The sequence below is a fragment of the Trichosurus vulpecula genome, chromosome 8 (genome assembly GCF_011100635.1).
Source record: "Trichosurus vulpecula isolate mTriVul1 chromosome 8, mTriVul1.pri, whole genome shotgun sequence".
NCBI classification, from domain to species: Eukaryota; Metazoa; Chordata; class Mammalia; order Diprotodontia; family Phalangeridae; genus Trichosurus; species Trichosurus vulpecula.
Window position 1 is genome coordinate 100,546,532 of NC_050580.1, and position 15,892 is coordinate 100,562,423.

General features: G+C 34.9%; 1 protein-coding gene across 1 annotated transcript in view; it reads right to left on the reverse strand.

The window, feature by feature from the left end:
- The window catches only part of NHLRC2 (NHL repeat containing 2), an 84,249-nt gene that overhangs the window by 18,919 nt on the left and 49,438 nt on the right, over positions 1-15,892 (reverse strand). Inside the window, exons 7-8 of the mRNA XM_036734568.1 lie at positions 12,598-12,829; positions 11,690-11,812 (exon numbers count right to left, since the gene is read on the reverse strand). Coding sequence (XP_036590463.1) covers positions 11,690-11,812; positions 12,598-12,829 — 355 coding nt within the window. The remainder of the gene's footprint in view (positions 1-11,689; positions 11,813-12,597; positions 12,830-15,892) is intronic.

The following is a 15,892-nucleotide window of genomic DNA, read 5'->3' on the forward strand; positions in this document are numbered from 1 at the left end:
CTAAAAGAAATAAAATCAAATTAAGGTATGAGAGAGGAATATATTGAGAGAGGGAGAAAGGGAGAGATAGAATGGGGTAAATTATCTCGCATAAAAATGTCAAGAAAAAGCAGTTCTGCAGGAAGAGAAGAGAAGGCAGGTGAGGGGGAATGAGAATCTTGCTCTCATCAGATTTGACCTGAGGAGGGAATACCATACACACTCAAATGGGTATCTTACCCCACAGGAAAGAAGGAGGAAGAAGATAAAAAAGGGGGGATGATAGGGAGGGCAGATGGGGGAGGAGGTAATCAAAAACAAACACTTTCGAAAAGGGACAGGGTCAAGGGAGAAAATTGGATAAAGGGGGATAGGTTAGGAGGGAGCAAAATATAGTTAAGTCTTTCACAACATGAGTATTGTGGAAGGGTTTTACATAATGATACGCATGTGGCCCATGTTGAATTGCTTGACTTCTTAGGGAGGGTGGGTGGGAAGGGAAGAGGGGAGAGAATTTGGAACTCAAAGTTTTAAAAACAGATGTTCAAAAACAAAAAAAAAAGTTTTTGCATGCAACTAGAAAATAAGATACACAGGCAATGGGGCGTAGAAATTTATCTTTCCCTACAAGAAAGGAAGGGAAAAGGGGATGGGAGGGGAGTGGGGTGACAGAAGGGAGGGCTGACTGGGGAACAGGGCAATCAGAATATATGTCATCTTGGAGTGGGCAGGAGGGTAGAAATGGGGAGAAAATGTGTAATTCAAACTCTTGTGAAAATCAATGCTGAAAACCAAATATATTAAATAAATTAAATAAAAAAAAAGAAGCATAGCCTTATCTGCTGAACTCTTGGCAGTGAGGCAAGATGGCTATGGTGTTACCACTGACTGTGTGGGGAAGGGGCACTAACCAACAGCAACATGGAGCGCAGGCTGGGGCATAAGGGAGACTGAGGAGGCACCACTTCTCTTGCCATTGCCTGATCCTGACCACTTGCCCCTGTCTGAATCTTAGGAGCCTGGATGCTCCAGGGGCTGCCTAATGTTGAGTTCCAAATTGACTGGATGAAGGGGTTGAAGGTGGGATGAGGGGGAAAAGTAGTTTTCATTAGTTTTCTTGAAATTCTTGACCTTTTTTCCTACATATGAATATCGAAAGTACTTTTTTCAAGTTTTATAAAGTAGTCCTTTGGTAGTTTGAATGGTATGGGACTGAATAAGTATGTTTAACTTAGGTAGTATTACAATTTTTATTATATTGGCTCATCCTTCCCAGGGGGAATTAATATTTTTCTAATTATTTTGTTCTATTTTTTATTTCTGTAAACAGTTATTTGTAGTTGTATTTAAAGTTCTTGTATGTATCTTGGAAGATAGACTCTCAAGTATTATATATATTTTCTGTGGCAATTTTAAATGGAATTTCTTTATCCCTTCCTGCTAGGTTTTATTAGTATTACATAGAAATGCTGATGATTTGTATTAATTTTATATCCTGCAAGTGTGTTGAAGCTATTAACTATTTCAATTAATTTTTTAGTTGACTTTTTAGGGTTCTTTTAGTAAACCACCACATAATTTGCAAAGAGTAATAATTTTGTTTACTCTTAACTTATGGTTTTTTCCTCAACTAATTTTTGTCTTATTGTGTTAGCAAGAATTTTAGCACCATGTCAAATAGAATTAAAGTGAACACCCCTGTTTCACCTCTGAATATGTTGGAAAGGATTTGTGTTTATCTCCATTAAAAATAATAGATTATTTTGCTTTTAGATATATACTATTTATCATTTTGAGAAAAGATCTGGTCTTCTCTAGTATTTTTTTTAAACAAAAATGGTTGTTATATTTTGTCAAATACCCTTCTTGTATCTACTGACAAAATCACAATTTTTTTTTTTTTGGTAATTAAGATGGGTGATTAAATGGTTTTCCTAGTATTAGATTAACTCTAAACTCCTGGTATAAATCCAACCTGATCATAGTGTATAACTTTTGTGACATGTTGTTTTAGTCTTCCCTAAAATTTAAAAATTTTTGCATTTGTGTTCATTAGGGATAATGGCCTACAGTTTTCTTTCATTTTGATTCTCCCTGGTTTATGTACTAAGATCATATCTATATTTGGCAGGATCTCTTATCTCGCTATTTTTGCAAATAATTTATGTAATATTGGATTAATTATTCTTTGAATGTCTGGAAGAATTCATTTGTAAATCTGTCTGGTCCTAGATTATTTTTTCCTTTGGAAGTTCATTTTTGGCTTATTGAATGCAACCCCCCACCCCAACCCTCTGAATTCGGGTTGTTTAGATGCTCTATTTGATTAGCTAATTTGAGTATTTCATATTTTTGTAAATATTTATTTATTTCATTTAAATTGTTGGTTTAATTGGCATATACTTGGGGGAAGAGAAAGACAATGGAACAAGTATGTGCTTATTATGTATTAGAGACTGGGCTAAATGACCTACAAATATCTCATTTGATTCTCAGAACAACCCTGTGAAGCAGATGCTATTATGAGCCCCATTTTACATTTGAAGAAACTGAGGCAGGCAGAGGTTAAGTGGCTTGTCCAGGGTCACACAGCTAGTAAGTGTCTGAGGCTGATTTTAAACTCAGGTCTTGCTGATTCTAGGCCAAGAATTCCATTCACTATGACACACAGTTCTGGGGAAAAGAGTGTCTAATAATATCTTTTATCTTCATTTGTGAATTATTTTTCATTTTGGATACTGACAATTTGTTTTTTTAAAAATCAAGCTAGTAAATGGTTTATTTATTTTGTTCTGTAAAACCAGTTCCTATTTTCATTCATTAATTCATTTTTTCCAGTTCTGTTAGTTTCTTTAATTTTCAGAATGCCTGCTTTGGTTTTCAATTGATCTTGAAAATCCATTGGTTTTTTAATATTTTAATTGCATTTCTAATTCATTTATCTGCTCTTTTTCTTTTTTGATAATAAGCACTGAGAGATACAAATTTTCTCCTGAGGGCTGCACTGGCAACATCTCCAAAACTTTATGTCTCACTGTTGTTATCTTTAAGGAAATTGATTAATAGTTCAATGATTAGTTCTTTTATCTAACAATTCTTTAGGATAAAATTAGTCTCTAGTTGATTTTTAATATTTTTCAGTAACCCTTTATTTAATGTACATTACATTGTCATCAGTAAAGCCTATGAACACCTTTTCTGCATGAGGAAATCAAAGCTATCTATAGTCATATAAAAAGTGCTCTAAATCAGTATTGATAAGAGAAATGCAAATTAAAACAACTCTGAGCTACTACTCCACACCTATCTAATTGGCTGATATGACAGAAAAGGAAAATTACAAATGTTGGAAGGCATGTGGAAAAACTGGGACACTAATACACTGTTGGTGGAATTTTGAACTGGTCCAACCATTCTGGAGAGCAATTTGGAACTATGCTCAGAGGGCTATAAAACTATGCATATACTTTGACCCAGCAATACCAGCACTAGGTCCATATCCCAAAGAGAACAAAAAAGGAAAAGAACCTACATGTATAAAAATATTTATAGCAACTATTTTTGTGGTGGCAAAGAACTGGAAATTGAGAGGGATGCTCATCAATTGGGCAATGGCTGAACAAATCGTGGTGTATGATTACGATGGAATAACTATTGTGCTATAAGAAATGAGCTGGATGCTCAGAAAAACCTGGAAAGATCTGCATGAACTGATACAAAGTGAAATGAGCAGAACCAGAAGAACACTGTAGACAGTAATAGCAATAGTGCATGATAATCAACTATGAATGACTTAGCTATTCTTAACAATACAATGATAAAAGACAATTCTAAAGGACTTATGGTGAAAAATACTATTCATCTCCAGAGAAAGAACTGATGGAGTCTGAATGCAGATTAAAGAATGCTTTCTTAAACTTTATTTTTCTTATCTTTTTTTGGTTTGTGTTTTCTTCCACAATAAGACTAATATGGAAATGTTTTATACTACATACTTATTACCTATATCAAATTGCTTTCCTTCTCAGGAAGAGGGGAGGGAGATGAGGGAGGGAGAGAATTTGGGACTCAAAATTTTAAAAATGAATGTTAAAATTGTTTTTACATGTAATTGGAAAAATAAAAATAATTTTCCTCCATTTATTTGTGAGGTTTTTATGTTCTAAGACATAATCAATTTTTGTAACAGTACAATTTTGAGCTGTGATTTATGTATACTCCTTTTAATTTCCATTAAATAATCACCAAAGTTCTATTAAATCTAATATTTTGAATATTCTATTCAGTTCCTTAATTTCTTTTTTGTTTAATTTTTGGTTACATTTATCTAGGGCTAATAGGAATAAATTGAGATAATCCCTCTCCTACTATTACAGTTGTATTGTCTTTTGCTTGTAATTCATTTAGTTCCTTCAACTATTTAGAATTTATGTAATGGGTACATGTATATTTTACTGAAATCAAAACTGTCTATGTTACCTTTTAGCAAAATGTAGATCCTCTATCTCTTAATAAAATCTATTCTTGCTATTGCCTTGTTTGAAGTAAAATACTATCCTGCTTTTTTATGTTCAATTGAGGTATGACAATTTTGTTCCAAACCCTTATTTTAATTCTGTGTGAGTCTTTATGTTTCAAATGTTTTCTTCTTATAATCAACATTATTTTTGGATTTTGCTTTCTAATCCATTCTGCTAACTTTTTGTTTTAGGGGTGAGTTAATCTCATTCACATTCACAGTTATGATAGCTGTTTATTTCTCTTCAGTCTATTCTCTTAACAGTTTTTCTTCTCTATACTCCTCACTCTCTGTTTATTTCAAGTAATTACCTTTTTTTTTTTTGGTCATAGGTTTCAGGTCATCCTATGATTCTTAATTTATCTCTCTCTCAACTCTTTTCAGACAGTTTTTTTAAATATGCCTTACATTTTTCTATATTTTCTTTATTTTAATTTTAATTATTCTTGTTGTTTCCTGGAGTTATTAATTTTTATTTGGACCATTCTGATTTTCAGAGTGCCTGGTACTAGGGTCAGGTTTTGTACTTCTATTAAACTGATGGTCCTTTTTCCAACTGTCTCCTTCACTGCTCTCATTTCTTTTAAAAAACATATATGTATGTATATATGTACATATGTATATGTGTATGTATATAAAACTCCTACATCATCTCATACCCCTCCTGAATCACTGCCTTGCTATGGTGGAGAGGCTTGCATACCTCAATGAAACCATAAGCTATGACATGCACAGTTACCCAAGATGGACAGGCCATAGTGGAGAGTTCTGACAAAAGGTGATTCACTGGAGTAGGAAATGGTCAACTACTCTAGTATCTTTGCCAAGAACACCCCATGGATAGTATTAGAACGATAAAAGATATGACACTGGAAGATGAGCCCCTCAGGTCAGAAGTTGTCTAACACATTACTGGAGAAGAACAGAGGACAACTACAAGTAGCTCCAGAAAGAATGGAACTGCTGGGACAAAGCTGAAAGGAAGCTCACTTGCAGAAGTGTCTGGTGACAAAAGGAAAGTCAGATGTTCTAAAGATAAATATTGAACAGGAGCCTGTAATAGAAGATCTATAAAACTAAAGAAAGTTGGATGTGGTCAGACAGGAGATGGAAAGATTGGATGTCAGTGAATTTAGATGTACAACAATAGGTGAATTTAATTCAGGTGATCATTACATCTACTACTGTGGGCAAGAATCCCTTAGAAAAAAATGGAGTAGCCCTCATAGTCAATAACAAACTAAGAAAAGCAGTACTGGGGTATAATCTCAAAAATGATAGAATATCTATCGAATCCAAGGCAAACTGTTTAGTACCACAAGTCTATGCTCCAACCACTGATGCCAAAGAGACCAAAGTTGATCAGTTCTAGGAAGATCTACAACATCTTCTAGAAATAACATCAACAAAAGATGTCGCATTCATCACAGGGGATTGGAATGCTAAAGTAGGAAATCAAAAGATAACTGGAATAATAGGCAAATTTGGCCTTGGAATATTAAATGAAGCAGGACAGAGACTAACAGAGTTTTGTCAAGATAACTTGCTGGTCGTAGCAAACACTGTTTTTTAACAACCCAAAATGTGACTCTATACATGAATATCACCAGATGGTCAACACCAAAATCAGACTGATTATATACTTTGTAGACAAAGGTGGAGAAAATCTATGCAGTCAGTTAAAATGAGATCTGGAACTGACTCTGGATGAGATCATAAGCATCTTATTGCAAAATTCAGACTTAAATTTGATGAAAGTAGGGAAAACCACCAGACCATACAGGTATGACCTAAATAACTTTCCTTATAAATATGAAGTGGAAGTGATGAATAGATTTAAGGGATTAGATCTGGTAGACAGAGTGCATGAAGAATCATAGACAGAGATCTGCAATAACAACAAAAAACACCCCTAAGAAGAGAAAGAAGGCAAAATGGTTGTCTGATGAGGATTTCAAAATAGCTGAGGAAAGAAGGAAAGTGAAAGGTAAAGGAGAAAAAGAGAGACATACCCAACTGAATGCAGAATAATAAGAGAATAACAATGAAAGATAAAAAAAGTTTTGTTTTTTTTAAATGAGCAATACAAAGAAATAGAAGAAAACAAAAGGATGGAAAGGACAAGAGATCTCTTCAGGAAAATTAGAGATATCAAGGGAACATATACAAAAATGATCATGATGAAAGATAAAGATGGTAGAGATTTAACAAAAGTAGAGGAGATTAAGAAGAGGTAGCAAGAATACACAGACACTATAAAGAAAGATCTCAATATCACTGATAACCATGATGTTGTAGTTACTGATTTAGAGCCAAACATCCTGGAGAATGAAGTCAAGTGGGCCTTAGGAAGCACTGTTAACAATAAGGCTAGTGGAGGTGATGGAATTCCAGCTGAGCTATTTAAAATCCTAAAAGCACTCATTATGGCAGCAAATTTGGAAAACTCAGCAGTGGCCAATATATCAGAAAAGATTAGTTTAGGTCCCATCCTAAAGAAAGGTAATGCCAAAGAAGGATCAAATTACTAAACAATTGTTCTCATTTTACACACCAACAAGATTATGCTTAAGATTCTGGAAGCTATGCTTCAGCAACATGTGAACCAAGGACTACCAGAAATGCAGACTGGTTTTCAAAGAGGCAGAGGAACTTGAAACCAAATTGCCAACATTTTCTGGATCATGGAGAAAGCAAAGGAGTTCCAGAAAAACATCTACTTCTGCTTCATTGACTGGATCACAACGAAACGTATCAAGTCCTCAAAGAGATGGGAATACTAGATCATCTTACTTGTCTCCTAAGGAACCTATATGCGGGTCAAGAACCAACAGTTAGAATCAAACATGGAACAACTGATTAGTTTAAGACTGGGAAAGGAATATGAAAAGGCCATATACTGTTACCTTATTTATTTAATGCAGAGTATATCATGAGAAGTGGACAATCAAAAGCTGGAATTAGGATTTGCTGGGAAAATATACCAACAATCTCAAATATGCAAATGATACCACTCTGATGGCAGAAAGTGAAGAATTAAGCAGCCTCTTGATAAGGATGAAAGAGGAGAGTGGAAAAGCTGGCTTGAGGCTTAACATTAAAAAAAACTAAGATCATGGCACCTCGGTCCCATTATTTCCTGGCAAACAGAGGGAGAAGAAATGGAAACAGTGTCAGATTTTGGGCTCAAAGATAACTACAGAAGAGGATTACAGCTATGAAATTAAAAGACGCTTGCTGCTTGGAAGGAAAGCTACAGAAAATCTAGACAGCATACTAAAAAGCAGAGGCATCATGTTGCTGACAAAGGTCTGTATAGTCACAGCTGTGGTTTTTCCAGTAGTAACGTATGGCTGTGAGAGTTGGACTATAAGGCAAGCTGAGTGCCACAGAATTGAAGCATTTGAACTGCAGTTCTGGAGAAGAATTCTCAGAGTCCCTTGGACAGCAAGGAGATCAAATCAGTCAATACTTAAAGAGACTGATTCAGACTACTCACTGGACAGATGAATACTGCAGCTGAAGCTTAAATACTTTGGCCACATAATAAGAAGACAGGACTCATTAGAAAAGACACCGGCGCTGGGCAAGACTGAAGTCAAAAAGAGGAGGGAATGGGAAAGGATGAGACGGACAGCATCACGGAAGCAAAGAACATAAGCTCGGACAGACTTTGGGAGACAGTGGAGGACAGAAGGGTGTGGAGTACTATGGTCCGTGTTGTCATGAAGAGTTGGACACGACTGAATGAATAAAGAACAACATCACTTCTTTAAAGAATTGTAATTGTTCTTGTGGGAAAGCAATTTTTTTTTCTTTGAGGTTGTGATTACAGGTGTTTTGAGTTGTTTCCTCTTCTGTGTTGTGTCTTGGTCATCCCTGGCATCATAAAAGTCCTTTAAAAACAAAATGAAACAAAACCCCAAACATTTAACTTTTGTTGCTGAGGTCTCAGGAGTTGAGTTTAAGTTCTCCCTTACTTTGGGTATCAAATTAAATTGAAGAATGTTCCTTTGCTGTGGTGGTCTTTATGCTTTTTCCTTCACCATGGACAATACAGTTTTCCTCTACCGTGATCAGTTTTAGCTGAAGCCCTTTCCTCTGGATCATGAAAAAAAAAAGGAAGAAGAGGCCTTTTCTTTAATCCTTGGTCAAATGCAAGAATGTCTTGCCTTGGCTGGAGAGGCCTAGTTGAGACTTTTTTTTTAAGAGGAAGGCTTTTTAATTTATTTTACTATGGCAAAAGTACTTTTCTTCCACAATCTTTTTTCCCTCCCTAAAATCAACCATCAGCCTGGGTAGAGGAATGTTTTTTTCTTCAGGCTAAGGCTTATTTTTTTTAACTCTTGGTGAGGTCTGTCAGTTTCACTTTAGTCTCTCAGGGGATTTCTTAAGGCTGAGTTCTGAAGCCTTTCACTTTCATTTCTAATGGATTATATTTACCACTTGTTTAAAAGTTGAATTGTTTAGTAATCTGGTTGTTTAATGGTGGGATAGAGCTAAATTATACTAATTCCTCCTATTCTGCCATCATCTGCCATTTTCTTCCAGAAACCATAATCTAAGTTCTCTTGGAGCATGTATTTGGAAATAAAAATATTTAATGCATGCCTCTGCAGTTATTCTGATTTTTTTTTTAAAAAGAGGTATCATTTCATTTATTCAACAAATATATACTGAATGCCCATTATATGGTAAGAGCTGTGGAGTTATGAAACAATAGAGAGACAGGTTCCTTGGCCTAAAGTAGTTTAGAATCAAATTTACAGAATTTGAAAACTAAAAGGGATCACAGGATCAGAGATATACAAGAACTCTGAGGGACTTCAGAGGCCATCTAGACAAGTCTCTCATGTTACAGTTAGTAACCATCATTATGTGAACCCATGTCTCCTCCCTGTTGGACCCCTTGACTCATCGTGATATGCAATGGATTGTTGAGAAAAGCTGTTTCTGTGGTTGTATTTGCCATAGAATCTTGTATAATTTTAACATTTGCATTGCATTTAACATAACATGTTGTTTAAGGAAAACCTGTAAAGCTATACTTTATTCTAACAAGTCAACTGCTTTTAAAAAAAATAGACAACAATAATTATTGGATTTTAAAGCACTCAGAGATTGATTTTTAAGACAAAAGAATGAGAATAAAATTTCAAAAGAATGGAAAACAATAAGGAAGGCACTTTCATTTAAAGACAAGTGATCAAAAAGACACAAGCGATTCCTAAAATGTCTCTTTTCTTATTGCTACAAAATGTTTATCAGATGGTCTATGTGATTCATTACGAATAAATACTTTTGATGAGACGATGGCCCAAATCTTCCCAGTTATGTGAAGCAAGATGTGGAAAACTTAATATCCTACTGTCTAATATTTGTTGATTACAAAAAACAAACAAACAAATGAACAAACAAAAAAAAACCCAAAATTTTCCCAAATCACTTTTCTTCGGCCTAAGGAAAATCACGTGAAAACATTCATTCATTTACTTAAATCTTTTAAATATTTAACTGAAATGAGAAATTTAATTAACAAAGTGAAAAAGTCAGGAAAGTATATACAGAGTATGGTTATTATATTTACTAAAGGCTTATATATTAAAGTAAAATGACATGAATATTTCTACCAATTTTTCCACTAATAATCATCCAGATGTACTTGCCTTGGCTGGAGAGGCCTAGTTGAGACTTTTTTCACTTCTACTTTAGTTTTTCCCTACAAATATTTTAAATAAAAAATCAAACCAAACAAAACACAACACCAATGTCAAAGTACTAAATCAGAAATATGTTCTGAGATCCTTCGAGGCAATGAACCAAACTGTTTTGGGATAACAGAATAGTCTAAATGTGAAAAAAGTCATCTGTGATTGTTTTAATAAATTGTTTGCTACATCATGATTAATACTGTCATAACAGGCTATTGGAGGATAGTTTGGGTAAGTTATCCTGAAGCCATTTTGAGAATATTCAGAAAGCGCTTAGTATTTTAGAAATTTTTTTTGTGCGGTATAGGAAAAATGAGACAGATCTATATTAGTTAGCTTTTCTTAAAAAAATGACAAAACAACTTAAAGTTCTCTTCTAATAAAGACAACAACACAACTCTAATAACTTGGCAAAGCACATCAAGATTTAAAAATTTATCATAAGAATTTAGAAGTAATAAAGAATGCATGAAACTTGGCAACTCAAATCCAGAAACTCTCAAGTATCAAGATTTCATTTACTCCATTTTTATTTAGCCTCATTCTCAGAATGACTACAGGGAGATGTTAGATGAAATCTAACAGTTTCTGGAACTCTGAATTATCAATGTTCCACTGTACTACATATATGCAGAAGAAAGAAAAACCATTTCCAAATTAATTTCCATCATATACCATCATGAGTCTGCTTTTTTGCAACTTTTAAAATAAGGGTGAAATACATCTAAAGAATAATTAGCCCCAGAAGTATCAGGATCCATCAAATTTTAATCTTTCAAATAAATTTGGGGCCTGGAGGAAATTTTATCCTCTCCTAAAGAATAATTGCTGCCAATTTTGTTAACTTTGTAGTAGTACGAATCCACTAATTCTGAGTAAAATGACCCAGAGTGAACCACAAAAAAACTGTGAATTGTAGTGTTAGAATTTAATATTGGGGCTCTATGTGATGTCACAAATCACATAAGCTATGATTGTGTGCTTTGTGCAGTAATAAGATGAGAGAAAAAAATTACATTGTTATATCTGAAAATGTTTCTCAAGATAAATATTCATATTTGTTTAGGTTTTTAGCAGTTTTTTCTCCTTATGTTCTTATGTCTCTCTCCATGATGAATTTCCCTGACATGTTTCACTTCCTTCTCCCCTACAACTCACTCTCCTTCATCCCTACATTTCCACGTGCAACCTCTCCCACTTACTGAATGTGTTGCTAAGCAGCTCTGAATAGCTGCAATTAATAATGCTTGATCATGGACACTGTGAATCTACTTATGTTTTCCTATTTCAAGGCCCTGACATAGCATCCATTCTAAAAACAAAATCAAGAAAGCAGAGAATGGAATAACACGAATATGGTTGTCAAGAATGGCTAATGGCACTATATATTTTAAAATGGCATTTGTAGGAGGCTTTCACAGATTTTTAAACATTTTAATTGCTACATATGAAAAATAGGGTATCATGTAATTATACTTACTTTGTGATTATAGGAGTCTGCCACATAAAGTAAGTTTCTTTTCTTATTCCAAGCCACTCCAAGTGGGTGCTGAAGCTTCACATTGATTCCAGCTCCATCAACATCCCCAAAAGCAAATAAATTCTTTTTTAGAAAAAGAAAAGGCATTTGTTATTAAATTACTATATTATTTTGGTTAGATATGTAACACAGATTTAGAAAACAGCTTCATTAATGTAAGTTGAGGCAAAGAAAAGCTTTGGTTTTCGTCTTAATAGGGTTGGATACCTAAATTAGAAGACCAGGAGTGCTGACAAAACTTCTAACCTCTATTACCTCTTAATGCTTTCTAATTTGGTCGTAGGCATATGAATAACACAGTTGTCAGTCTGCTTTGTGCTACATGATAAAATGGCTTCTGTGTAACCTTTTTGGACCTCAGCTTCTTCATTTGTAAAACAAGGAGCTTGGATCGATAGCCTTTAAGGTCCCTTCTCAGAGGGTTGCTCTAAGGATCAAATGAGATCATATGCATCAGAAAAAGAGTAACTAGCATAGAGTAGCTGCTTGATGAATTTTTGTTCTCCTCATTCTCTTCCACCTCTGAATCTATGATCTTATGATTTCTCTCCTGGTCTCTTCATCTTGAGTATTTCATGCAATCAATCTTTTATCTTTCCCTCTTCTTTGAATGCTTAGCACTTATATGTAACTATATATAGCTGTCTACAGTGGTTGGTTGTATTTGATGTGTTTCTGTCATGAATTTGTATCTTTCTGTCCTAACTTCTACATTAAATTGAGGGTAAGAATCATGCTTTCTCTTTCCTAAATACCCATGGCTTGATAACTTGAAAGCTCAATAAATACTGACCTATGCTCACAATGGTTATAATAAAATGATACATGAACAATGTAATTTTCCTTACCATGGGGTCTCTCTCTCCTCCTACAAGATGTTTCACTGCTCCATCTTTCAATGAGACAGTTCTGACAGTACTGCTCTCACTGTCTGCTACAAATAAGCAGTTCCAAGGTTCTTCGGAAGCCACAGAAAGACCCGAAGGCTGGGCAAAACCTGCCTTGTGGGGATATGCATTATTTCGATTCTCTTCATTTCCACTTCCAGCAAACCGAAGGCAAGTTCCTTTTGTCAACTCGCTAAAGAAAAACAAATTCACAGGCTTGGTATCAAGGTTGATATATTTTAAATAATTCGGTTACTAAACAAAATATGTGCAAATAATCGACTTGATGATTATCATTAACTAATGTAATAATAAATTTATACAGTGCCCTGTATTTTGGCATATAAAACAAACACATATGTCATTTTCAATTTTTTTCCCATAACACTTCCTAATTAACCATATTCTCTGAGAAATCCTCTTTTCATAAAAGCAAATCAATACATAAAGAACTGAAGTAATTTCCCAAAGGCCAAGCAAGGTTGTGGTTGTAGACGTAGGATTAGAAGATAAAATGACTATAGCCACTAGTTACAAACAATTGTTTTTTTCAAAAGACCAAGAGTGGTTGGAACTCAATCTCACTTCAACCATTCTGACTGCATCTTAGCATCAATGTACTTTAGAAATTGGAAGGTACCTTAGGGCTGATAAATAAAGTCAGGGAAGCAAGTAATTTAACTAAGGTAAGAGAGGTAGCAAATAGCAAAGGCAAAATTCAAATCCAAGTCTTATGACTCTATACCTACCCTTTCCACTATACCATTGCTTCTGTTTTTCTTGGCAGTTTAAAGACTATGTTTTCATTTTTAATTATGTTTGAATTCTACATATAAGAACAAAAACAGTTAACTTAAGAGTCTGAAGTTTTAAACAGGTTGATGTATCTTTATATATATTAAAGTCTGCTATTAAGTAAAAATAAATAGATAAACTAGCTGTACCATTATTTTCAGAAAAATGGCTACAGGTAAATTTCACTTTAGCACAATCACGTGTAAACCAAATTTTCTTTACAGTGAGTATCTGAAGACAGTGTTTCAATGTTCCACGGAACTCTGGGGTCTGAGAAGGAACCCAAGGGGTCATAAAGAGAAAAGCTGTAATAGTGGACAAGTCCATAAAACAACAAACTTCTCTACTTGGCTTTCTATTGTACAAAACACAAACTTTAAGTTGATGGGAGAAAAGACAAGAAATTTATCAAAACTGGTCATATACCTGAAAAGTTGGCTTGTTACTGCTTCTAGAATGAAATCACTGAATAATACAAGACATGCAATCAATCTCAGCACAGTGCATATAAAATAGGTGAGATAGTAATAATTTTGCTTGTTTTTTAAAAGAGGGGTCGTCAATAACCTCTTATATGTAATTCAGTAAAACAAGGAAATCTGAAGAGATAAGAAAACTCCCAAGGACTTGATAAGCAGGTTATATTTTATAGTTCTTCCTTTCCACTAGATATCTCCCTCCTCTGAACTCATACCACTTATTTAAACTTTTTTTTGTGCATTTGTCACACTTTATTTTTTATTATAATTCATTTATATCTATGTCTTCTGTCTTACTAGACAGTAAGCTCCTTAAGGGCAGAGGTATTTTATAATTGTTATATATCTTCCCAAATGCACAATGTAGTGCTAGGCAAATAATATACAAAGATGACTAATTTGCTGTTGGATTTTTATTTGCTATGCTATATTTGGAAACAAGACAATACAACGAAAAGCATTTTTCAATCCTGGGTCATTTTCTTCCTGGACCCAACAAAATATATGCCTGAGAGGATTCTGGGAAGATGGTGGGGAATAGGTCAGAAAATTCCAAGCTCTCCAGATTTCTTCCAGAAGTAAGATAAAAGAGCACCCCAGGGCTAACATAGAGCGGGTAAAAATAAATAAGAGTTGGGGAGGAACAGTTGTCCTCCTGGGACATTTGAACAAGATCAGAGGTTTGGTCCCTGTGAAGTGAAAACACCTCTAGGCTAGTTCCACTGAAACAACAAGCAGTGAGCTCTGAGGCTAGCTGGACTGGAGGGTAGCCTTAGCCCCAGACACAGGAATTTTTACTTCCTGGACAGTGTGGGGAGAAAGATGTCTGCGCTGAGGAAGATTGAGGGAACCTATGCTGATAAGGGATGCCAGATCAAGCTCTGCTTCAGAGACATGGCCCTGGGCAAGAAGGAACTAGCACATACCTGGTGGGTGTAGAAGCAGTGGTGCAGGATGCTGCTGGCTGTGGGCACTTACAGGACAGCAGAGTTGTTGTTTTAGGTTCCAGGCCAGAGAGGAAAAGTGAAGGAGGACCTGAGGCCAGAGGTAATATGCCCCATGCCCCAGGACTAGAGGTGATTACAATAAATAAACTACTATAAATTTTTTTAAAATGAGCAGGCAAAGGAGAAAGAACCCAACCATAGAAAGTTAGTTACTATGGAAAGAGAAGACCAGGGTTCATCTTCAGAGGAGGAAATTCAAGCAAAAAAAGCCTTCCCTACCCCAAAGCGTAATGTCAAATGGTCACCTGCCCAAAAAGAATTCATAGAAGAACTTAAAAAAGACTTTAAAAATCAGATGAGAGAAACTGAGGAAAAAAATAAAAAAAATAAGAACAATCCAAGAAAAAAGATGATGAAAAGAAAGTCAACCAATGAGAAAGGGAGATTCAGAATTTTAAGGAAGAAAATGATTCCTCAAAAATTAGAATTAGGCAAGGGGAAGCAGTGAGGTTGTAGCAGACCAAGAAAAACAAAACAAAATATAAAGAATGAAAAAATAGAAGAGAAAATGAAACATTTCATAAGAAAAATAAGTGATCTGGAAAACAGATCAAGAAGAGAAAACAAAAGAATAACTGGACTACCTGAAAGCCATAAGCAAAAACAGAATCTTGATACAATAATACAAGAAATAATTAAAGAAAATTGTCCCAAAGTGTTAGAACAGGAGGGGAAATTGGGAATAGGAATCACCTGAAAGAGATCCTATGAAGAATACCTATAGGAATATCGTAACTAAATTCTGAAACCCCCAGATCAAGGAGAAAATATTACAAACTAAGTGAATGATATATGTATGTTTAATTAAAGTGAAACAGTAAACCCTTTAAAGTTGCTGTCCTTAGAAAAGCAGGTCAAAGAACCTGTGCTAGTAGTCCCGCTATGTGCTGGTATTATTGGCCTTACACAGCCACAGTAGCAGCAAGCAGCAACATTGCTGTTACGTATATTCTGCTGTGCACATGGCAATGCTTT